At 39.3% G+C, this 25,236-nt stretch overlaps 1 protein-coding gene across 9 annotated transcripts in view; it reads left to right on the top strand.

Annotated features, from left to right (window-relative positions):
* Positions 1 to 2,868: 2,868 nt before the first annotated feature.
* robo2 (roundabout, axon guidance receptor, homolog 2 (Drosophila)) overlaps positions 2,869 to 25,236 on the top strand; it is a 260,051-nt gene continuing 237,683 nt past the window's right edge. For 3 of the 9 annotated variants that reach the window (XM_012921055.4, XM_012921053.5, XM_004558244.5), the window contains exon 1: positions 2,872 to 3,644. In XM_012921055.4, the coding sequence (XP_012776509.3) occupies positions 3,521 to 3,644 (124 nt within the window). In that variant the 5' untranslated portion in view covers positions 2,872 to 3,520. Of the gene's footprint in view, positions 3,645 to 25,236 lie in introns of all 9 variants that reach the window. The other 6 variants (XM_004558245.4, XM_004558249.4, XM_012921054.5 and 3 more) reach the window with 4 other exon arrangements.

Genomic DNA, 25,236 nt, shown 5'->3' with positions numbered 1-25,236 from the left:
CAGATGCGCAGAGAAGAAAATGACTACACAAAGAGCCAGATCTCCATCAGGGGATCAATTCATGTTGCTTGGTCTGTCACTTCCTGTGAAAAAGCAAATTTCATGGTGTGTTTTTCACAAGGCCAGCTCTGAAAATAAACATCACAAAGACAGTTTCTCGCTCTCTGTCTCACTCGTTTCCTCTGTCCTCCTCCCTGTCCCCACTTCAGCTATTTCTGCTCCACACTCACCTACCACATTCTTGGAGTAATAAAATGTGCAATCAAATATGCACACATGCACAGTTACACTTGAGACACATGACCACATGCGTGCTGTCACCTATATTTGCTGAGTATGGTGAATGCCGGTGTGTAAATTTTTTAAGAGGTTTAGCCAGCAAGAGCTGGAATGAGCATTGCTGTTGGCTGAGTTTCTCAGCCTGGGGCCCCTTGCTTTGCTCCCCCATTTCGCCCAGTAGAGCTTCGTCCTTATCGCTGTCCTGCACCCCATCACTGCTGAAGCTGGGTTCCTTTCCTGCTTGACCACATTTATCCAGGGGGCTCTTGTCTGGGGGTGATAAGCTGTTAGACTTACCAGTATGGACGTTGGGGTTCCCACATCCTCTCCTTCACTCCACTCTACAACTCTTTACTTCTTTCACAGTAGTGAGGACCGTTTTGGGGACACTACCCAATTCAACAATACTTTCACACTTAATTTTTTTCCTGCTTTGGCTATTACACACTGCACAGGTTCCACTCTCATCCCACTTATCCCATCTCTTTCTTTCCTCGTCTTTCTTGTACTAATGTGATAAAGCACCTAAAAGTGAATGAAACAAAAACTACTTTCAGTGATTAGTTGTAATGAACACATTGTGATCATATTGTTCAGGTACTCAAATTTGTATCTGTGTGACAACAGATTGCGCAGACCCCACCTTTTTGGGTTCTGAAGGCATGCACAGTTTGTCTTGAGTTATTTTCCTGTGAAGTTTGCATTCAGCACTTTCTCACGTAGTTTAAAGTCTTTGTCAAATTTCTTGTGTGGTTGTGTCACTTTGCTGTGTTTAAAAGGGATTGTGATGGGCAGAAGCCTTGGTTTTATAAATATTTAAAAATAGGGGAAAAAAGACTCCTCGTCTTTGTTGTAGTGTGATGAATCCTTTGCTTAGTATGGGAAAGAGAGCTGTAATTATAGCCTTAAAAGTAACAGTCAGAGTTTTCAAGGTTCTTGCTATCCAGCCTTGGGTTAAAAGCAGCAAAGCCATGTGACACAATCTCTAACAAGTTGTCAGTGTAGACCACTTTCTATTTAGCACAAGCCATACCACATCCTTCATGTGTTTTCAGGTTGTCATCCACTAACCGCTGGCATTGGAGTTACTTGTTGCTTAGGCTTGCCAGCTTCATTTAAATTTGGAGCCCAAGGAACCATCCCAGAATAATCTCTGAGTATTACTGCTTAACAAAAAAAGCTCCAGGCATTTGATGAAAAAGTACTGCTTAGAAGCGTAGACATGCAACTAGATTTATTGTGGTATTACAGTTTGAGTTTGCCTTTTCTAGTCCCGATTTGCTTTTGTAATTTTATATCTCAATTAACAGGAGACTGTCGTACTTTAAATGATGTACTTTAGTTATTGTCTAATAGCCCGTAGAGAGACAAACATTGCACTTGTTTATTTCTCATTGGAAATGTGTATTGCCAACATTGTAACGAGATGTTACAAACACATGCTCCTGCTGGTGTCATCTCTTTTCTCATGTGCAGGGAGCTTAATTATAGTTCTTCGTGTTGTTGCAGGTTGTTATGAAGAGAAAGCGAGATAGCGTGAAGAAATGGGAAAAGGAGAGGGTAAACCATTAAAGACTGTGTGCAGATTCAGAATGTTAATTTGGGCTGTGTATAAAAAAAATTATGGACTTGATCATGGGTTTCCTCAGAAGCTGTAATTAGGACATTAAAGCCATGGTGTGTGTACGACAGCCTGTTCTCACTCCCCACTTGTGAAGTACTTGTTTTATGAACTTGGAAGCATACTGACCTTGGAGCTTTGAGATATCTAATATCTTGATCAGCTACACACCACCAAATATTCAGAATAATCTGTTTATCTACTTAAGATTTTGTATTTTTGTTTTTATCTGTGTGTCTGCTTAATTTAGGCACGTACTGGAGGACCTGCGGTTTTTACAATTCTTTTAACTTAATTGTTAAAAGCTATACTGTAGAATACAGAAACTAGTTTCTTTATCTCAGTGAGCAAAATCGCTAAAATCATCAAGTGTAAGTTGTAGTTTTTGGGCCTATGGAGTCTAAAGCTGATGTGATCAGCTGTTTGCCCAGTCAATAAAAAGACAATCCAGTCACTTAATCTTTATTAGCTGTTTGTGAAGAGAAAATGGCAAATGTCCTCAGGTTTGGGCTTGCTGCTTTTTTCAGTTTTATGCAACACTGAATCAAAATATTTTTGTGTTTCGGACTGTTGATGGGGCTGACCGTACGCTTTGGAGGTGTCACTTTTGCTACTTAGTTTTAAATATTTCAACCCAAAAAAAATGTAAGCATCGCAACAAATAAGAATAAAAATGTAGCTGCTTAGGTTTCAGATTGATTGAAAGATTTAGTTTGACTTCATCAGCAATGTTTCCGGGATGTCTGTCACAGCTTTTCTGAAGAGCTGTCACTAAAGGGGTGGGACAAGAGGTGAAATCCCTACAAATTCCCTACCAGAGTGCTCCTTGGTGATCCCTCCTCTTTTCTATCTGTTCTTCTTGCTCCTTTTGCCCTTTAGATCCCTAGACCTTTACATTCTCAACGGAGAAACAGTCTCCATGCAAATTCCCTGCATCTCAACAAATATGGACCTTGTTCCTCTTCTGTCACCTTTTCTCACCATGCTCCTGTGTGCTGTTTACGGTATCAGACAGCCTCAGTCAAACACACCCACGGAAACTCCTTGCCACAGCGCTGAAGGTGGATTGTGCTCCTACCTCTTGTTTTCTCTACAATGTGAAGCTCTAAGCCAAAGACAGAGCTCAGAGGAATGAATTCCTCGTGAAACCCAGAGTGAGGAGAGCAGGAAATAATTCAGCAGCAGCTCCAGCAGCAGCATCAGCATCGATAGTGGTGGCAGCAGTGAGCGTGAGAGAGACGGAGAGAGAGGGAGTGTATGTGTGTGTGAGAGTGTGTGAGCAAGCTTGAGTGAGAGCGAGTTCCTATGCACTGAGCCGAGCGTAGCTGAGCCGTGCCGTCGCATGGCAAGCTGTGTGTTCCCCTTTGGTTCCCGCGCGCTCTGATCAGGCAGAGCTTACAGAAGGGAGAGATGTGGCTTCACTCGGATCTCCAGCGTCAGTGAAGACCAGCACCCAGCCGGGGCATCACACAGCAGCATGGTAGGACTAGAGACCCACTGCTGACACCAGCGTGACTGATGATGACAGCCCACGCGTGGGTTACCATGCGCCACAGCCGCGCCGCTCTAGGAGGAAACACAGCCATGTGAAAGTGACTCGGCTGCCAGCAACTCTTGGACATGTTTTCCAGGGCAAAGTCTGGATTTCTTTCTGTTTTGAACTTGTTTGTTTTTCTCTTGGTGCTGTCTGGCTGCCCCGAACTCACCTATCAGGCAAGGACTAAAGGCAGATGGAACAAGGGGGGTAAGTCATGATGGGCAACCGTGATTTCGATTTATTTTGATTATTAATTGGAAAATTGGAGTAGTGTCATTGAACTGACCTGTACCAGGATATTTTATAAATGAGACATTGGACATTTGACTGTGATCTTGTGTGGGATAGTGTTAAAATCTCATCACAGACTGACGTTGCCTTTAAACACATTTGGAATAATACAACTGTGGATTTAACTGTCATGCTTCTTTTGCAATAACACACTCTGGTAGAAGTGTGTGCAAAGAAAGTTTACCCTTTTTTTTTAACACAGCACAAAGTGATGACCGCTTACAACCACAGAATGGTAGCTCCCAACTTTTCAGAGCTAGCCATTGAATCGCTGTCCAACACAGAGGTTAACATTTTTCATAGATGGGATGTTATTTTAACTGTCTACCTGTGATCTTTTAGATTTTTAAAGATCTAGCTTGAAATCCCTTCACATACACGCACACCCTTCTGTCTCCGTGTGGCGAAGGTGTGTTGCGTGAGATCACATTTATCTTTGCACCCTGGAATGTTTGGTTGGCAGGACATGCCACCGGTGTCTTAGAACTGTGATTTTTGGTTTAAAGACTTAGATCACTAGTCTTGAGGGGAGGTGTAAATAATTCATCTCAGCCCCTCCGTGGGAGCGGTCCTCTCGCCTCTCTTGTAGCATTTAATCCCCTTTGTCGGATTAAAGGAACCTCTAATCTTAGTGCTAGTGCTCAGCGAGAAGGCTGAGAGATGCTCCCTGCAGCCTATCGGCATTGTTAGCACTCAAGGCTCATGCTCAGTGGGTGTGTGTCTTCAAAGAGGCAGTGTCACCACTGTGATCTATGTAATGATTCCTTGTTACTTTGCTCTTTTTCTGCCTCACCCACTCTCCACTTAAAATTTCTTGAAATCCAGCTCTTTCACACCCACCTTGTACATGAACTTCTCACTGAGATGCATCATTAGCACCCAGCAGTTCTAAATTAATGACTTGGACCAAGCTTTCAGGTCACTAATACACATTTTTAAAAGAATATTAGGTAATGAAAGAATTTCTCTTTCCATTTCCAGTGCCTCTCACGTAAGCCGCTCTACATATTCATCGTTTAATTTTTCATAGTTTCAGCTATTGGTGTATTTTCAGCCCAGTTTTGAATCACTTGAAATGATAAAGTGTGCTTAAGAGTAGAGCTTGATTTTTTTTTTTTTTGCAAATATGAATTAGCAATCAGTAAACCAAGAGTAAAAGCAGTTACACTATGAAATCCCAGCTATCACTGGCCTCTGGTGAAATGGAGGGCAGTGACCTCCCTCGGTGTAATTAGGCCATAAACTCCATCCCTATCTGTGCACTGTTGAACAAATCATTCCACAGGCTTGCTCTTAATTTTAACCTTGGTGGCTTAAACCGGTAGTTTTGTGACAAAAAAAACTAATGTTTCTTCATATTTAAGATAAGATATGTGTGGAGTTAAGAAATGTTTATGGATGCTGTTTCATTCGCTGTAAAGATACTAGTTGTGTGTAATTTTGTGTACGTCATTTGTGTACCATCACAGTGTAGCTGGATTTCTCACATGATCATATAATTTGCCAGAATTATTTAGGTTGTCAACATTTACCCTGCTGTTACTTATAGCTAACAGTCCTTTGGAAAAACGTGTGCACACTGCATAGTTTTACATGTTCAGACTGAGTTTCCTGTTGCAAAAATACAGCATGAGCAAAATATAAAATGATATAAAAAAACATCAAAAAAACATCAAAATGACCCAATACATTGAGGTTATTGGCCACCCAATATCTTATGAATGTCAGACACTCGCCATCCACCTTCCAGAGGAATGAAAGCTGTTTATAGAAATTTGGATTCCACTAGGGGCAAGTTGTCACAGTGGAAAGGTGATCAAAACTCTCATAGAAATATCTCAAAGCACTTCTGCAATCTAAGGAGACTGGCTCCCATATTGTGATATCTCACTCCATGAGCTTTGAAGCTCCGCTGAAACACCACTGCTACTGTTTTTGAGTGAAGGAAAAAAAAAGACTATAATATTTCTCTGCCTCCTGTGATAAGCGGAAAAAGACTTGCGTTGCGTTGATTTGGGTTGCATTGTACTGTAAAGGTTGGCAACTGAAAGAAATGTACTGATATAAAACTGAAAGTCTGTAAGTTAGAACTTCCAACAAGAAAGTCCATCCATCCATCCATCCGCTTATCCTTTTCAGGGTCACGGGGGGCGCTGGATCCTTTCCCAGCTGTCACTGGGCGAGAGGCGGGGTACACCCTGGACAGGCCACCAGTCTGTCGCAGGGCTAACACACAGAGACAGACAACCATTCGCACTCACATTCACTCCCGCATTCATACCTATCGGCGATTTAGACTAATCAATTAACCTGTCCCCACAAACTGCATGTCTTTGGACAGTGGGAGCAAGCCGGAGTGCCTGGAGGGAACCCACGCAAACACGGGGAGAACATGCAAACTCCACATAGAAAGACCCCGGCCTGATGGTGGAATTGAACTCAGGACCTTCTTTCTGTGCGGCAACAGCACTAACCACCGTGCCACCAAAAGAAAATCCATTTATCTATAAAATTACAGCAGAAAAACTTGCATTGCATATTTTTGCTGTCAAATTTCAAACGGACTCGAGCATCGGGCTTTGCTTTGCAGCTCAGCGTGGCTGTAGTCGATATTAGAGGTGCGAACTTCTTCCCACAGATTGATGTCTTAGTCAGTGGTATTCTTTGGTTGTTGCTTTAATCGTTTATCTTAAAGGTAAGAGTAGTTAACCCTACCTGCTCGCATGCCACTGATGGGTATTTCACTTGTCATTCCTGCAAGTTGCTAAATTTCTTTGTTAATTCATCCATTGATCACCACATGACCTCTAATCTCTTTCTAAAGGTCTATCATATTTTAGACATAGGTACAAGCTAGATATGATAACTTATAAAACAACCTTTATCTTTATCTATATGTTGCGTTGCTTTTATCTGTTCTGACACCTGACTTCAAAGGTAAAAAGAACACAGACTATTCCCGACTGCCAACTGGCATTATGACAGAAGAATGTGACAGAAGTGAAGGCTTTTTGTAGACACATATTACTAGTAACTTTTAGCAGGATTTTGAGATCAAATCAGAACTGGTTGGTCCAACTTGTTAAAAAATCTTAAATCAGTGTTGTCCAATAAAGCTGCAGTCGGAGCATCTTTCATCCATCTTTCCGCAGCCTGGTTTGTGCTGACGGTGTTTAGCCATTTGATTAACACCATGTGTACAAGGTGTGCTGCTGTGTAGGTAAAAATCAATGGTTAAACATTATTTGCTTTCATCCAATCTCAAGAGAGTGCTTGTTCTGAGTGTCTTGTGATCAGGAAAGATTCCACTTACTTCCTATCCATGATGTCTGACACGACACTGGAGAAAATCCAACAAATTACTATTCCTTCATATTCTTACACCACCCTGCAGAGACATCCTCCATAACTAATATCACACAGGCACCCAGATCAGGGACAGTAGAGATTGAACTGAGCCCAGCAGTGGGGGAGAAATCCAATTGAATGTATTACAATCCCACCAAACTACAATAAATGGAAATGTGAAGACAGTACCAGGTGGAGAGAAGCCTGGCTGTGTTAACACAAAGCTATGAAGACAAATGATATTTGGAATACTCCAGGTTTAGAGACGGGGTCACTTTTTGTAATGTTTTCAAAAACTGATTTACTAAATGGGGGGCCTGCTGAGGTGGTCAGCGATGAACACACATTAGAGAAATAACACACACTCCAACAACAGAGTATCTCTGGCGTCTGGGATGATAGTGAGAGTATCAGATTTATAGAGCAAGAGAGGAGATGGGGAATTAATATCATCACTTCCTACTCACACAGGAATAATATGTAGCCTACAGATCAACAGCACAAATTGCTTGCTTTATCACTGTGTTTGCACATGCTCTGCTTCATAACTGTGCAATTAGTAAGTGCCGGTCAAGGCCGATCAGTCCATTAGAAACAATAAAGCGATCATCTGAAAACGTTGCATACAAAACAAAATTAGCCAAACAAAATGACCTTTTTACAGATTTATGTAGGTAGGCACCCTAGTTTTAACAGACAAGCGCTGTTATGGGATAATTTGTCTGTTTTGCACATATCAAATTCATACATTCAAATTATGAAAATACACGTTCATACCTTACTGACATGACACTGGGATATGGATAAATCAGCTTCTATCAAGAAAAAATGACGCATCACTGCATAGGGATCGTAAATACATTAGAGGGTAAAGTATACAACTGGAGCCTGAAATATCACCTAATGACCAACCACCAGCGACAAAACAGGAAATGATTTCCATTAAAATCGGATAGGTGCATTAGTGTTCTTACTTTTAGAGTAGTTAAATGTCCCAGGAATCCACAGGGTAGAGGCTTCTGGCACAGTTTGACCTGCGTGCAATGTGGATGGAGAAGATTAGAAAGTCTTGCTCCAGCAAGTTACTGCAAGTTTATTGTTTAAAGGATGTGTTGCAGCTTGTGGCCAGACAAAAAAAAAAAAAAGAATTACTCCTCTCTCATATACTTACACTACCTACTCTATAAATCAACCCTTTTCCAGACATTTCCGCTAGAGAAATCAGACACGGGCACATCAGTGGGCTGAGCATAGAGATGCATTTTGTAGTGTTTCCTTTTCCCCCACATCTTTGAAATCACAGCTCATGCAAACTTTGTCTCTGTTGGCTTGCTCACAGTTATGAATAGAGTCAAATCACAAATACTCCCCGAAAGTTTAATAGTTATTCTTTATTTACTACCGACAGCCACCACATTTAACAGCTCAGTTATAAGGCAGAGCTCAGCTGACTATTCAGCAGCAGAGACTGCCCGATGTTGTCGTGTTTATGCTGTTTACCACAGTTCATGACCTCAGTATAGCATTTCCATACGAATTTGATAGAAAGAGAAGCATTTATTTTTGAAGGTAACAAAAGTCAGTAGTATGAATAATAGATGATAGTATTGAAAAAAAAATGCTTTATGTTGGTACTGTAGTAGATTTAGTCTTCCGTTTTCCTCAGAATTGGGTGTATTTTTTGTGAACCAGTCTTTATGTAAAATTGCTATTAATGGATATGCCTGAACCCCCAATGTGCCAGTCATGCTGTGGCCCTAGCAGGAAGTCAGAGCTGGCTGCAGGGATAGAAATATTATACAAACTAATGGGGGGAAAATTAGGCAACAGCCTGACAGGAAAATTAAATCACTGTCATTATTTTTACAATTAATAAGCTTTGACTTGTGTCTTGGGGCAGGGAACACATGAAGGACTCTCACAGAACAAGCAAAAAAAATTAAATAAATAAAAATCACTCACTATCTGTTCCTGTGACGTTTTGCTGACATTCTGTGACTCAGTTTGATTTCATTATAGAGATTTCTCAGAACAGTTTTCACCCTCTCATGTATGCTAATGTGAAAATGTAGGCCGAATTTTCAGTTCTGCTAAACACTTGATTTTATTTTAGAAAAAAAAAATGCTTACAAGACAGCCAAGCAAGTACATCTGTAATGAGTGAAGTAGCTCTCCTAATTACGCAATCATGAAAAAGGCTCAAAAGGCAAAAAAATATGCCTGCTGTTTCTTGTTCATTCCAATTAGATCATTAAGCTGTGTGCCACTGCAAGTTCAGAAGAATCGTTTTCTCAAATGTACTTGCCTTATGTACGCCTACATGTGGTTAGGAAAAAAAAATGCATTTGTACAAGCTGAAAAGTGTGGGCGAGATTACAGATACAGTGGTAACAGGATTGAGTCAACATTAGGTAAATGTTGTTGCTACCCAGTTTAGAGTGTTAGAGGGTTGATGATAAATGAAAGCAAAGAAAATTATTATTTTATGCGTTCCGACGCTGCTTTCTTTACTGTAATGTATTTTTTTTAAACATAAAGCATACAATGACAAACATACACACACAAAGGTAAAAAATTCAACATTGTTATTGAAATGCAAATTTTAGAAGTAAATATATAAACACATCTATCGCTGTTTTAATTTGTGATTGTGTGGGTGTCACAATTTGTCGTGCAGTATGTGTTTATTTATATTATCTAACAATCTTTGTGTTGTGACTCATCGGGTTGTAATGAGGGACTGAGGCTATTCATTTATAGATAGGCCAGTGTTTTTTCTCTCTTCTGTGTGAATAGGAGTTTGTCTCACTGTAGTTCGGCCTTCAGACGAACACAGAGCTTGTTTTGAACCTCCACCTTTCTTTCACCATTTTTTTTTTTTATTGATGGGTTTTTATGCCACGAATCTTGTTGCAAGAAAATTGCCCGCTTTTGTCACTGATTTGGCTTTTCTTTTTACACCTATGGGAACAGAAGGATCAGGAAAATTGTAATCTTTTAATGCTTGTATGGGTGTTTTGAAAATGATTTTACAGGTTAAATACAGTTAGGTAAAGACAGAAAAAGGTAAGGACATTTGTGGGATAATAGAATTCAATAGTAATATTCAGTTATCTGTCATTCCCATTTTGGTATGGTTTAAATAACATGTATGAAAATGTGCCACTAATTTTGCTAATGTGACTTTGGCTGCCAATCAAAATAATAATCCATCTGTCTGATTAAGTCATCTAAATATTATGCAATTAAATATGTCAGTCCCTGTGTTGTTGTTACCCCTAGCTATCTTAAACTTTTAAGTGAAGGGGTTTATCATTTTTGATAAACCTGAGGAAGATTATTTACTGTGGACAATTACAAAGGAAGAGGCAGTGAAATAACTAATTCTGTAAATGGGTAAAGTGTCATCACTGTACTTATTGCTCTTTTGCCACTTGCCATGTAAACAGCTTAGCTTAATTTCCACATTCTAGTCTTCCAATGAAGCTGACTTCTAATAGCAGAAGAAATTACACAGTACAATAACAGTGTTTGTGAGTAAATTTCACACCGTAAATATGACAGCTTAGCTTGACGGATAGAAGAGGGCACATTTTATAGCTGCAGATCCTTTCACCCTGTCGTTATCTGACTTGGCTACAGCCACGTTGCAGAGTATCTGCTTGATCACATGTGAAGATGGTCCAAGTATAATAGTGTATGCATGATTGCTTTACTGCACACAATATCCTTTCCTCTTGCATCTCGCTCTCTCTCTAGCTTGGTCTCTAGAGATGATGATGGCTATGATGTGATGATTGTGACGAAACGCAAGTTTTGCTGTTTAAACTTTGGATTTAAATATTGTATTGCAGCAGAAAAACTGTGCTAGTCAGCAGAGAGTGTGGAGAGAGTGTAACGCCTTACTGTTCAAGGTAATTGTATTGTAGGGATTCTTTATTATTTCTTTGGAAATGTCAGGAGCTAAGCTCTAACATCAGAGTCTCTGGCCAATTGATTTTTTCTACTGTTGCCAGGAAGATGACGCTGTCACGGTCAGAAACAGGAATCCTTCACAAAGCATGTCAGTAGACAGAACTACATCTCAGTAAGCTTTTCTTTTCTTTCTTTTTCTTTTTCTTTCTTTCTTTCTTTCTTTCTTTTTTTTTTACCTTATCTGTGACTCTCTCCTCCACTCTAACTCACTTTCTTTTGATATACCTCCTTACCGCTCTTTGCTCTCCCCAATAAAACTTTAAAGAGATAAGAAGCTTTTTTCTATTTCAGGGTCACCATTAGCCTGAATAATGCATTGACAAGAGAAGAGCAGTTTGAGTTCTGTGGAGGATAGAAGCACAGCCTTCAATTAAATTATACATCATTATCACAGCTGGCAAGCCTGGTGCGACCGTACCCACTCCATCCTCCTCTAAATGTTCCATGTTACTGCCTTGTCCAATATTGTGTGTCAAGCAACAGCCTCTTCTTGTGCCAGCATAGAGCTGGGATGCAGATAGCACCGCCTGTGTTGGTTAGAGGAGCACATAAAAAATGGGAACAGTCTAATACAGCAACTTAACTGAAAGTACTGTAGTGGTGTTATTCTGACTTTCTGATTACGCCCATCTTTAATGGACCGTGGTATGCAGATTGTTAAGTTGTTCCAGTCAGTCTGTAAAATAATGCAATATGCAGCAATATGTTTAAATAAAACGTTAAAGCAATCTCCTGTTTGTTTGGGTTTTTTCAAAATTTCCTGCAGTGTGTCCTTGAGTAGTGTATTTGAACCTGTGACTGCTAATCAGTAAGGACATTTTAAGAATTGGGTCCATTATTGTTTCTGGTCTGTTTCATTCTCATGTCTGTAAAATCTCTGCCAAAGGAGGGAATTTCTTCAAATTTTGCACAAACAATAAGCTTGTCTAAAAGATAAATTCATTAGAATTTATGGACTATGGTCGACAGTAAGTATTGTTGTGACTTTACAAAACCCATTTTGTCCCACTGTCACATCTCAATGAGTGGCACACATTATCGGCTATCATGTGTGACATAAGCATAAATGACATACTGCGTTTTTGTTTGTTTTTTAACTGTTGTTTTTTGACTGCAGCAAACACAACAGATTTTAATATGATACCAGGCATCTCTTAGCCGTACATTTGTGGCAGCTAATTGCTTCTTTCGTAAAGAAAATGTCAAATGTAAAGATCTTAAATTGTTCGCCAGCATATTAAGAAGTCTGAGCACTCATTTGAACAGCATCTTGGACAATAATCTGTTTGCAGGTACAACAGTGTATATTTTTATTGCAGATTTATTAATGCCAATGGCTTTTAAAAGCCACTGTTGTATAAAATGATAACTTTCATTGTACATCCTACTTGTAGAAAAACTGAAAGCTGTAGTTGAGAAGGACATTCTCTAGTGTGTTATTACCTGCCCTATATTAGTGCTGCATTATTAACATTGTCCTTAGCCCACTAGTTAATTAACCCCAAAGACCTTAATTTACAGACGAATAATGCATAACAATGGATTACCTTCCTGTTCTCATTACTAAGATTGATTGATTAAAATCACAGTTGTGTTATCGGTCATGCTTAAATATGAACATATTATCAGTGAGTTGCCATTATTGAGCTATTACTAGAAATTAACTCTAGCGTACTGTATTCAGCTTTCTCATATTCTGACAAAGCTGGTACGTTAAGCAGTTTTGACTATACAGACATGACTCCCGCCCTTTGTGAATTATTTCAAGTCAAGCCGTGTTAATACAGTTTAATCTCAGAGTTGTCTTGTGATTAAATATTTGTAAAACACATATGCCGTACCATGGTACTGTAGAATTAGGTGTCATTAAAAATCTACGGAGTGTCATTAAGCAAGGGAACTGAAATTTTAATATTTTCATTAGCAGTCCAAGTTCTAATAACCAATCATGTTTCCTCAGGCTACATGCATAGTGAATAAAACAAACAGAATTTGCCAAATAGCTTTTTTGAAATTGCCAGCTTTAATCTGACTTCAATTTGACCCTAGTGGATAGCTGATGCGTTTCCTGGCTAATGTTAACATTTCAAACTTACAAATTATACAGTCTTATATGCGTTACTACAAGACAAAAATAAATAAGAAAATGCAGCAAATTATTTGTGGAAAATTTTTTTCGTTTCTCTGTTAAAAGGAAAAGCAGCCTTAATAGCAGTCTTGTTAAAAAAAACAGTCCTTTTTATATATGTACCAAAGTAAAAAAAAAAATCTATCTGCATGTGCTCATACTCAGTTTTAATACCATATAAAATTGTTAAAATTGTAAAAAACATCCTTCTGTAACAGGACACTGCATTTTTGTTGCATTGAGCTCATATTTAGTGCAGCATTATTTCTCTGTGCACTTTTGTGTCACCGGATTAGTGTGTTTATAGTCCAATTTATCATGTTGGATTTACCTGCCATGAAAAATCTCTTCCTATCTCTGAATATGTAATGGCTCTGCTTTGCAAATACACCGAGATGAATATTAACAAGTGGTCTCTGCAGTCTTCCAGCTGATGCCCTGCAAAGGTTTTAGAGCGTGATGTCTTGCAGAGACTAAAATAACTTGTAGAATATTAACCCAAAGCCAACAAATGTAAAACAAAGTAATTCCCAGGATCTCACTATACCTACCAGAACCCCTTTTCCTTAAGCATATAAAATACAAAAAGTTGGATCACTGGGAGCTGCAATCGTTTGCTTTTTGTCTGCCATAAATGATCCAACAAAGGTTTCTCACCTTTGCTTTCTGACAGAGTGGGTGGCTATGATGCAGTGGATAAAATGAAGTGATATGTGACCATGGATGCTTTGAAAGATGAGGTGGAAGTCTGCACAGTGAGGCTGGATTAAGAGTTTAATGACTGGTAAAATTGTGGCATTTCGTCCAAGGTGACCCCTGTGGAGAGGTGATCACGCCAAAGCTAGATGGAAAGTGAAGGTAATCCTTCCTGCCTCATTTTCAGATAGATGTCACCAGCACAGGCTTTGTCACCAAAGCCCAAGGCATGTAATTACACTTTTATTGGCTTTAGGGAGCCTGCATCATTCATTTAAAGAATAATCTCACTTCTGAGCACAAGCCACAGTACATATAGATCATACCTGCATGAAAGCCTCTTGTTCTTACTTGCTCTGGCTTAATGGACTTCTATGAATATAGGTTGGATTCATTGCTAACAGCACGTAGGGCGTTAATACCTGAGTGTTGCCCAGACGTTAGCCCTCTCGCTTCCTCAGTTGGGTGTTTCGTGAGTTGAAGAGCAAGGCCATATGAGCATGACAGCAGTAGCATGTGAGTGTCTGGATCTACTGCCAACCAGCCTTGACACCATTAGCTCTGGTGACACATTAAGGTTCTGTTTGCCTTGTAATTTGTTTTGTCTGTCAGTTTGATGGATGTCTTGTTTGCCGGCACTTCCTCACACATTGGAAAATGGTGGCTCGAGGACATTGTTAAACGAACTTCAGAAAGGGAGGCAGAAAGCATTTGTTTTCTTCAAACAGGTTTTTTTTGTGCGTGTGTGTTAATGGGTGTGTGCAACAATGTCTCCACTCCATACCGCGTCACACGCTGGGTAATTAAAGGTGAAAAGCTCATTTGAGGGCAAAGGCAGGGTAGGTACAGCGGTATGAGTAAGCTAGAAATGGAGATGGCGGTGACATTCCTTTGAGTAAATTTCCTAGCACTGAGATTTAAGTCATATGCTCAAATATGATTTGTACTCGAGCGTGAAGACTGTAAAACCACAAAAATGTCAATCTGATCTCATTTTATTTCCTATAAATATATGCTGGTAAGCACCGCTTTTAGTAATTCCGCTCTGCTATGCTTTGTTCATACTATTGACCTTACGTCTGTGACTGAGCAGCATGGCAGTATCCGTAAATGCAGTTTAGCACACTTGAGGAAGTGTAGCAGTATGCCAAAGAATGGTTTCACCTCTTTCTGCACAGCAGGTCACGCAAACGGCAGCATAGGACTGTTGAAAATTTCACTGCCTGACCACTCGCCCCCAGCTGTGCAATGTGGGAAGCCATCAGAGCCTTCTACCTCGACCACTCGGCTGTGGAAACATTTCTGCTACAGCACCAGCTCAGCTTAATGAGCCTCTTCGTCATTACCTACAATATATGTAGTGCCCCCAAAGGTGGGTGAATGAATAGATCTACAGTCAACACACTTTATTTGGTGCTCAAGCTTCAAGGATGTTTCAGATATGGGACATGCCATAACATCGTTGATGTTGTTGTTTGTCCTGTCTAAGTGTGGCCAAATATTGGAATCCCATAAATAGCTTAATATGAATGAATTTAGATACATAATTCTTACTGTTTAACACTGCGCTCATATGGTTTGATGTTTACTCAAAGTGGCAGTAAATATTAATATAAATGTAGCTGGTTTCAAACAAGTTTTGGTAGATGGGTCCAGCTTAGATTGATTCAGAATTTGGATTACTGAATTTTATGTCTAGGTTGTTTATAAAGGTGGACGTAGCTACTGTGATACTATGTATTGGTAAGTGAAATCCTGGAGTAAAGTCTCAAAATGAGTTTTTCTTAACTCACAGCTTCCTGTTTATAAATCAGATGTGACAAACGAGGGGCACTGACTGCACATAGACTAGCAAATCAGTAACAAGGTACTCCCACCCTAAAACATAACTTGCTTTATCCTTCTTTTTGACTTTACTGAGGCCTGTAATTTACAAAATGAACATCATGTTGTTTGAATAAGACTTGAAAACAGTGATTTAAAACCACGCAGTTATTAAGAAACTGTTTACCGAGGTCTTAGACAAAGATAGGTGGAGCACCATTTTCAAGAACAACTAAATAACTGGAATCTATTTTGCCAATGTTCCTTATTATGTGAGAATTTTGGTAATTACACTCTAAAGAAACTGCAGTATAGTCACCTGCTCGTCTTCAGTGCACAGTGATGTTAGTATGGAGCAGGTGAGCAGTCTGTGATGAAATGCTGCTCAGGTGCTGCTCTGCTGTTTTCTTCTGTCAGCCCCATTGACAGTGTACTCAGCTCACTCAGTCTCAAAACTTGACTAAAGTTGGTAAGCCCCGTGTGCTATCACTCTTCCCCTCTTTTCCTCGCGTGGTTTCATTTGTTACAACAGACCTTGAAATTTGAGAGACTGTGAGAAGAGCGGTGTAAGACTGTAACAGACATATCACAGTCTGGAAGCCATGGCTTCTCTTCCATTTTTCCTTACACGTGGAGAAGATAATATGTTACAGCTGAATCTCTTCACCACTCTAATCCACGGAGCAGGGGATGAAATCTTATTTGGGGATCAGCACCAGTGCATCACTGCCATGATAGCAACAACATGCAACTCTGCAAGCTCTTTTTTAAGAGCATTAGAGCCTAGGAATGAATCAGTCAGCAAAAAACCCCAAAAAACAACTTTTTGGCTCAATTATTTACTTATTTTTATTTTTTCAATTAGAACTGAAACAGCTGGATGCTGGTTTCTTAAAGTGTGTCACTAAAATAGCCATGCCTTAATCCCTCCATTCATTGAAAGTATCAACTATACTCGCCATTAAATTATGGATGTCTGTTTGAAACGCTATAGCAAAATATTTGAGACAGAGAGCGTTGGATTATTCAAATACAAAGGCTTGGTGAATGAGCTTTCCTTTTGTATGTGTTTGTTTCCTTTTCTGTCCTTTTAAATCTGAAGCCAAGCTTGTCTCAGAAGGATATGCAAATTTAGAAGAATAGCTGTCTGGCTCCCTGAGAAGCTCTTATCCTGCACTGTAGCTTCAATGGTGAATAGAGCTGGAAGATTTTAATGTGCTATAAGGGGCCGTTTTGACAAACTCTTCCTTTTGAACGATGGAATAAGCGTCTGTTCACTGTCTGAGCAACATAACTGGACCCTTTGGTAGAGATTAAAGCATTTCTGTTTCTCTGTTCTGTTGTTGATGGCCTAAATAACTTTGGATTGTCTATAAATAGCTAATATCTGTTATCCAGCATGCTGTCACCAGTTTAAATCTCAAATCTTATTTTAGATTTTGACAAGCTAGTCTTAGTCTGAATAACACCTGCTCACGTAAAAGAAAGGAGGGCACCTTATTTCCTATCATGTTGAATCACTGAGGGCTGAACTTGCTCTCCTCTGTTAAACTTGCATAGCAAATAAGGGTCTCCGAGGAGCTATGAAAAGCTGGAGGAGATTGTCACAGCTCATAAACAGGAGCTCGGGAGAGGTATTACAAAGCAAAAAAAATCGGAGAGGTAAAACTGCAGAACTGCAATTTGACAAGCAGGTTCAATCTTCATTTCACTCAAGTAGCTGCTGACTGTGATTGTTCTCCACAAAAACTCAAATGGTGTCGCTTTTATTTTCTGCTTGTAATGCTTACAGTGTTTCCAACACTTGATTTGCGCAGAGATGTAGTGATGCAGTTATTCAGTTTGTGGATGCAGCCAAAGTGTTTTTGCTGTAAACATTTGTTCGTGATTAAGAAGACACCATTAGCATATTGGAACTCTGTTCCAATTAATAAAGATAATTTCATCCATGCCCACACATGCCCCAAATCTGTGCATGGTGGCAGCCTACAGTAACAGCTGAGAGGATAGATTTTGACTCAAACAGATGAATGAGCAGATGTGAGTTGACAGTTCGCCACCACAGGTGAATCTGATGTTGGGGATATCATAGAAAAAAGCAGCCCACCCCAGAATCATTTTCAACAATGCAATCATTTATTCTAACAGGATTAAAAGCTACTTATGAGCCAAACTATCACTCGATTCCATTTTTTTCTTGGCTGGTTCCTTCTTTCTGCTACGTTTTGTTGCAGTGATGTGTATCAAAGTAAATACGGACCTTTTTATTACAAGAAGGGCTGATTTTGTGTTTTTTAAAAAGCTGTTCACGTGTTAATTTGAGGACCGAGTACAATATATATTCATCATACTTACATAGACTGCTTGTGCTTTAAGTAGATATCAACTATTAGATGATGGCCAAACTTCTCAGTCTCCTCAGCTGGACTGCACTAGGATGAAGAAGGTGTGGTGCTTCTGTGCTTCAGGCCATCGTGATCACATACTGTATGAATATTTTATTGTATGTGCTCTGATGGGTTACTTCAGTAAACCACAAGGACAGACCATTGCTAGCTGTAGATACACTGTAGTTTTGCCCATCGGAAATGATCTTTTATTATTCTCGTGACTCGATGGGTATATAACCATAGCTAATGATGCTTAGAATGTTTGTACCATTACTTTTGCATTAATGACTCCAGTATCTATTGTTTTTTATAGTCTGTAATGGTGTTTTTATGAATAGAGTTTAAAAAGGTTTTTTTTTTTTTAAATAGCAATTTCAGTTGAATAGTAAAACTCCATTACAAAGATTATACACTTATAGTTATGCAACAAAAAAAGCTGTCCCTTTATGAGAGTCACATATCCAGGTATTTCTACGTGTAACTGACTTGTTGGATAGTCTACTTGTGGACTGACCCTAATATATATATGAATTCTTTTCATGTGGATAGCAGTGGTATTTAAATTAAAAATTAGTTAGGAAAGGAAATGTAAAAACATTTAGGTAAGATTTCAAATTTCCCACACTATACTTTTGTTAACTTAAGCCCCCTACTCAGTAAAAAGGACTCAAGAGGCAGAGGGGGTGTTTTTTCTCTTAACTTTGTCCCATTGGGATGACACGCTGTCTTTGTTATCTTATACCCAACATCAAACTCCTGATCCCAATCATAGCCTCTCTTTTTTTTTTATCTGACTGTGCACACTATTCTCCCACGTCACCCCAGCTGCTCCAGCACTGCTCCTCAGATTAGAGAACTCGCCAGCTCTCAGCTTTATCTACCATTGTTCCCCACCAAATAAAATTGGCTCCAGCGGGGAGTGGGAAGGAGAGTCGCTGGGGTTTATCTTAATCAGGAGCAGACATTAAAAAGTTACACAGAATTAGTTTTTTTTCTTGCTCCTCTCTGACAAGGGTCATTAGGGTTAACGCTGTAAAAAAAGGGGTGGGATGAAGTAGAGATTTGTCTCAGCATGTTCTGGCTTGAAGTACAAAGCTTCAAGGACAGTTGTGAATTGAATACACCTGGTAAGACATGGTGGGACAGAATGAAAAAGAATCAGCATGACGCTCGACAGCAGTTTGTATTTTGGATCTGTGTCAGAGGCTTTCAAAGGATGGTTACTGTAAAATGTTGTTGTGTTTTGTCATGAAATATCAATTTCTCAACTTAGCTTGTTTTACTCATGTTTTCAATGTAGATAGTTGCATGGTTGAACAAAGTGTCCTTTATCAAAGTCATCATATCGAAATTCTGCCATACTGAAACTACAAAGCCTTGTATTACTGTACAGTTTATATCTGAGCATGATATCTGGATAGGGAGGATTAAATGTTAAATGCTGATGTAATTAATTACAGCACATTACAATCACAATGTGGGTGGATAGTTCAGACAGGTAAACTTGACCACTAGACAATATTGGACAATTTGACCTAATATTCAAGAAAAAAACCTTCTCAACATATTAAAAGGTCAACTACATCATCCACCTGTGAACTTTGTTTTGTATTGATATAAAGACTGAAAGTGATTCAAAACTCAGTCTTTTTTGTAATAGTGGGGCGACCGTGGCTCAGGGGGTTGGAAAGCGCATCTGTAACCGGAAGGTCGCCGGTTCGTTCTCTCTGTCCTGGTTGTTGTGTCCTTGGGCAAGACACTTTACCCTACCGCCTACTGGTGATGGCCAGAGGGGCCGATGGCGCGATATGGCAGCCTCGCTTCTGTCAGTCTGCCCCAGGGCAGCTGTGGCTACAACCGTAGCTTGCCTCCACCAGTGTGTGAATGCGAGAGTGAATGAATAGTGGCATTGTAAAGCGCTTTGGGTGCCTTGAAAAGCGCTATATAAATCCAATCCATTATTATTATTCAGCCACCATCTTAGGGTTATTGAATCCCTCCATTTGAAACCTTTGGCCCATTCAGAGTTTATTAAGTGAAGAGCATGAAAGTCAAAGTAAAATAAACATGTAGTCTGGAGCACTCAAACAGTGCCATGCAAAACTAACAAATTTAAGAGGATGAATATGGGTGGTATTTGTCTGTAGCAAGATTTGAGAAATGTACAATAGGTAGTCTAATGCAAACTCAAATGAAAAAATGGTTATAATGAGCTGTGTATAAGGCGAGACAAAAGAGAATGGACAAAAGGACTTGTAATAACGGGCTCGACGAAGAGATTTTCACTGGAAAGGATGTGCAGTAAGTTAGGTTGAAGGATTGAAATGGATATGTGCTAACAAGTAAGGAGTGTTGAGAAAATGGAAGGAGTACTCTGGGAAGTTGATGAGACAGAAGGAGATGTGACTGTGTCTTTGTGGATCTCGAGAAGGCATTTGATAGGGTGCCAAGAGAGGAACTGAGGTATTGCGGGTTTAAGTCAGGATTGGCAGAGACGTACAGTATGTGAGGCAGTTGAAGGACATTTATGAAGACAAACAGTGGAGAGGTGTGGTAGTACTAACGGATACTTTCAAGGTGGGGATAGGATTACAACAGGGATCAATTCTGATGTTGAGTTGACAATTTTATCTCAATTTTCATATTATTTTCATGACAACACAATACATTGCACTGCATTGAGTTATTTGTCATTGTCGCAAAAGTATTGTTTTTAATTTGAATTTTAATAAAGAAAATGTTTTTCACACTTTTTTTTCAGAGTTTTAGATTAATTTTAGTCCCATGTTCCCTGTGTACCAGAACTGTTGGTACTCAGTGAGCAATTCTGGCTCAAAATATCTTCTCTTCCACACTGGCCCAGTTGGCATTTCCCTGCCTGCACCTGCACTCCTATAATTAGTCATGTCAATGTTTCCTAAAAAGTTCAGGTGTAGACTGAACTATCCGTGTTAATGGCTACCAACTATATATTGTTTGTGTGCATATACACATTTACTGTACAGGTCAGGACAGACTGGATGAATTTGTGAAGAACAAATGCCTTTGTATGCATTCACCCATAGATTGCAAGACATTAGCTCACACAAATGGAAAATTTAACTTGGACATTTACTGATTTACTTTTGTAAATGGTCACATATGCTACAATTCTGGTCACAATCTGGAGCTCTGAATTTAAGTTTAGATTGTTTTAATTGGATGGTGGATGTAGATAGAGGAAGCTAGTTTCTTTAACCTTGACATGGGACCACCAAATCCATCAGATCCAACTAGGCTCATATGATACTGAGATATGACTGTAATGTAGGCAGCACTGATAACGAAAACACTTATTAATACCAAGATGAGGTAGGAACCAATGATCTGATGTCATTATGAGATAAAGCACCCCTGATACAGGTTCATCATTTTTAATTCATAAATTTAGTTGGATGTTTTGTTTTGTTTTTTTTAAACCTGGTGATTATACCACACACCCATGTCACGTTACAAGTTTCCTGTGAGTGTGGACCTTAAATGGTTCTGATTCTTATCAATTCTCACTATGTCCTGGTTTCAGTCCTGACTCACACAGGGACTAAATGTGATGGAAAAAGTGAGTGAAGGACAGCCTGTATGTCCCTGTGGCCAGTGTCCAGTAAGATGGACTTCAAATATGACAGTGAAGGGCAGGGGTTATGGACAGAACCAAATCCCTCATCAGAATTTTGATTGAAACCATAAGACAGTGACAGATTCACTATGACCCTGACCCAAGCTGACATGGCCATGGTGAACTATTCAAATAGATCAACCACAATGAGCTTTTGGTTTTCTCAAAGAGCTGACCTAACTGGCACGTTTCTCTTTCAGTCTTTGTCAAGACACAGCTTACACTTCCTGTATCTCCTCTACTTATCCTTCATAACTCCATTCTCTGTAACCCCTCACGTCAAACCTCCCATTTGGCCTAATTTTCCCATGAGCTGCGTGTATTAATCAAGCTTAAGGCCTGATTGACAGGAGTTATCACCAGTGAATCAGTTCAGCCCTGCCTATCTAGCCCTTTCTGTCTGACTTGGAGACTATCAGAGCTTCTGCTATCTCTTGCGCCTGCAGCCAGTGTCTACCATGAGGAAGGGCTGCTACATCTGTGGCTCCCGCTTATCGCTTTCATTTTTAAACATCCCACAATCAAAGAGCCTGTAGCATTTCCTAGCTAATTGCCAGAGGATAATAAATTGCAAAATCCCACAACACCCCCGTCCTCTCTGTTAACCTCCATCTATGGTGCTTACAGTAACTGGCAGCAGGTAGCTAATAATCTGCTTCATTGGCGCCTCTCTTGATCGCCTGACTTGAGCATGTCCGCTATTCAGTTACAGGCTGAGTGACCCACTTTAATGGAAATTGTACCTGAATCCCTGGAACTCATCAAAACAAATGGTAAGTTATTCCAAGCGATGTGATGGTATACTGGTACTCTATCTGCCAAGATACAAATATGGAGCACTGTGGCTGAGCTGCAGTTTTCATTTAAAGATATTGGTCTCTGTCATTGCCCCAATTTACAGGATTACTATCTTTTCATTATGAACTGGTTATGTTAAACCAGATTTACTGTATTTAAACAGATGGCATACGAGGGTGTCAATTTTGCATGACAGGATTAGGCTCATCTCGCCATTTGGGGGTCTTTTAAAAAGCAGCAGAATATTAAAACATGAGCGCATTAGGAAAGATGCTTTCATGCAGAGTTGCTGAGTGTAATACTAAGGGGTGATAATTGCTGGGGATACACCCTTGGTCCTAATAATGTAAGGCTTAATTATTCCATGAAAAAGAAATGTTGCCTGATCATCTCGACTCCAGCATTTAATCTAAGCCTTATCTAGATTCCTATAGCCTTTTCTGCATTTGTAAGCATCCTGATATTAAACAACATTGGCCCGTTGAGACTTATCTGGTTCAGGATGTTCTCTCTGATTATCACTTTAACAAGAAGATTCTCAATTTTGAAGCAAATGTGTCAGTTTATTAACTGCATTAACTCCACACATGTATACTCACACAGAACACTGTGGTACACACAAAAGTGCACATTACTCTCTCTTTTTAAAAAATATCTATTTACACATAGAGCATTAAATTATTATCTAATGTTTTGACATGTAAGTGGAGGACTTTTTTATGTTTTTCATAACACAACGAACCTCACATTACCCTGACGTTTGTGTCATACAGTTTTCAGATCTCTAAGATTTGCACAGAAAGTGTTTTGACTTGGGATCAAAGCTGTTGCAAAGTGTCTGATGAATATGTGCATTTAGATTGGTTACAGTGGCGTAAATATGTTTTAGCTGGTGTTTTCTACTCCTGGAAGGTTAAACTTCTAGGAAATTTTACCAATATTTTACCAATAATTTTCCATAGTTATGAAATTTTACGTCACCAACAGATAAAGTGTTTGTGAAGGAAAGTAGGAAACAACCCATAAGTTGGTTTCAGAGATGATTTCATCGTAATTGAGAAGACTTATGGATTAACAAGCTAGTATGTGAGAAATAGAATTTTTGAATATTAAAAAACACCAGCACAGCTAGTCTCAGAGCACTAACTGTAACATGAACATAGGATTATAGAGTGAGAATCTACAGTTTTCTCTGGAGTATCTACTTTGCTGTACCTGTCATTAGGGGATCCCTCTTGGAACCCTCCAGTCATCCTTCTCACCATTCCTGTGTCCCAGTTCCCACTCCTATTTTTCCTCTGGGTACTAATTATTGTGTGGAGGAGGCTGAGAAGTTAACCAGCAGATACATTATAACAGTATCCCTATGTCTCTGTGACTCCTCCCAGGGACACAAGATACTACTTTTGATATCACTTCAAATCAGAAACACATACTGATACTGGTGTTTACATATATTTCTGGTAAAAAAATTTTTTACTTACTTTGCATTAAAACCGATGATGACACAATTTCATATAGTTTCATACAATAAAACTTTACCAAGTGCCTGCAGTTCAAAAAAGTGCCCCTCCGACAGCCAAACTCATCTGTTCTCTGATTGGATAGTTGCATTTGTGATTGACATGACATTGGCCAATCAGATTAAAGGAAGAAAAACAGGGTCAAAATTCGTACTTTTAACTTGAAATTTGTGTGCAGAGTTTCCCACGTATTTTTTGACTAAGTTCACACACAAATCGTTTTTACGCACACACAAATTCTTTTTACACATACAAATCTTTTTTACACACACACACAAATTCTTTTTACACATACAAATCTTTTTTACACACACACAAATTCTTTTTACACATACAAATCCTGATTTACAAGTGCAAAACTGATTTACAAGTACAAAATATGTATGACCACAATTTGAGCCCATAATCAGGTCCTCTACCATAGGCCTAGTTTGAGGGTCCTGCACAGTATTTTTGCACATTTCCTAGTATCTGTTGGAGCCACTCACCTACGTCCAAGTCCACACACAAATCTTTTTTACGCACACACAAATTCTTTTTACACATACAAATCTTTTTTACACTCACACAAATTCTTTTTGCACATACAAAACTGATTTACAAGTACAAAATATTTATGACCACAATTTGAGCCCATACCTGATCTTGAAGGATAAAGGCTGCCAACAGCTGCCCAATCACATGGCAACCTGTCGGTGCATTTAGGCATGTTCACAAGGATGTTAATCCAAGAATGTGTAAGACAGGTGATTTAAGTGACTGAACGTAGCATAGATGGTGGTGGCAGATGGGCTGGTCTGATCAGAAACCTCTGATATACAGGATTTCCTGCACAGCCATCTGCAGGGTTTAAAATACCCATGAGCAGAAACTCTTCTTCAGAAGCTCTTCTGCTGGCAGTGTAATGGTGTGAGGGAGTGTTTTTATATATATTTAGAGAATACTCTCAGTCACTATTAGCACTAACATCTCAGTGTGTTACAGGTTAAAGCGTTAAATCTGAAAAATATTAAAACATACCAAAACCAGCTGACCTTGAAACTATGTTCAGTTAGCATATGGGGAAAAATAGCTACTTGAACAAAGATGCTAATACATACATAATCCCAGTAATTCATAAAACATGTAACATTAATGGGCATGCGTAAACAACCTTGTTTATTCCACCAAT

This window comes from Maylandia zebra, linkage group LG14 (genome assembly GCF_041146795.1).
Source record: "Maylandia zebra isolate NMK-2024a linkage group LG14, Mzebra_GT3a, whole genome shotgun sequence".
In the NCBI taxonomy this organism is placed as follows: domain Eukaryota; kingdom Metazoa; phylum Chordata; class Actinopteri; order Cichliformes; family Cichlidae; genus Maylandia; species Maylandia zebra.
This window is presented reverse-complemented; position numbering and strand designations above follow the sequence as displayed.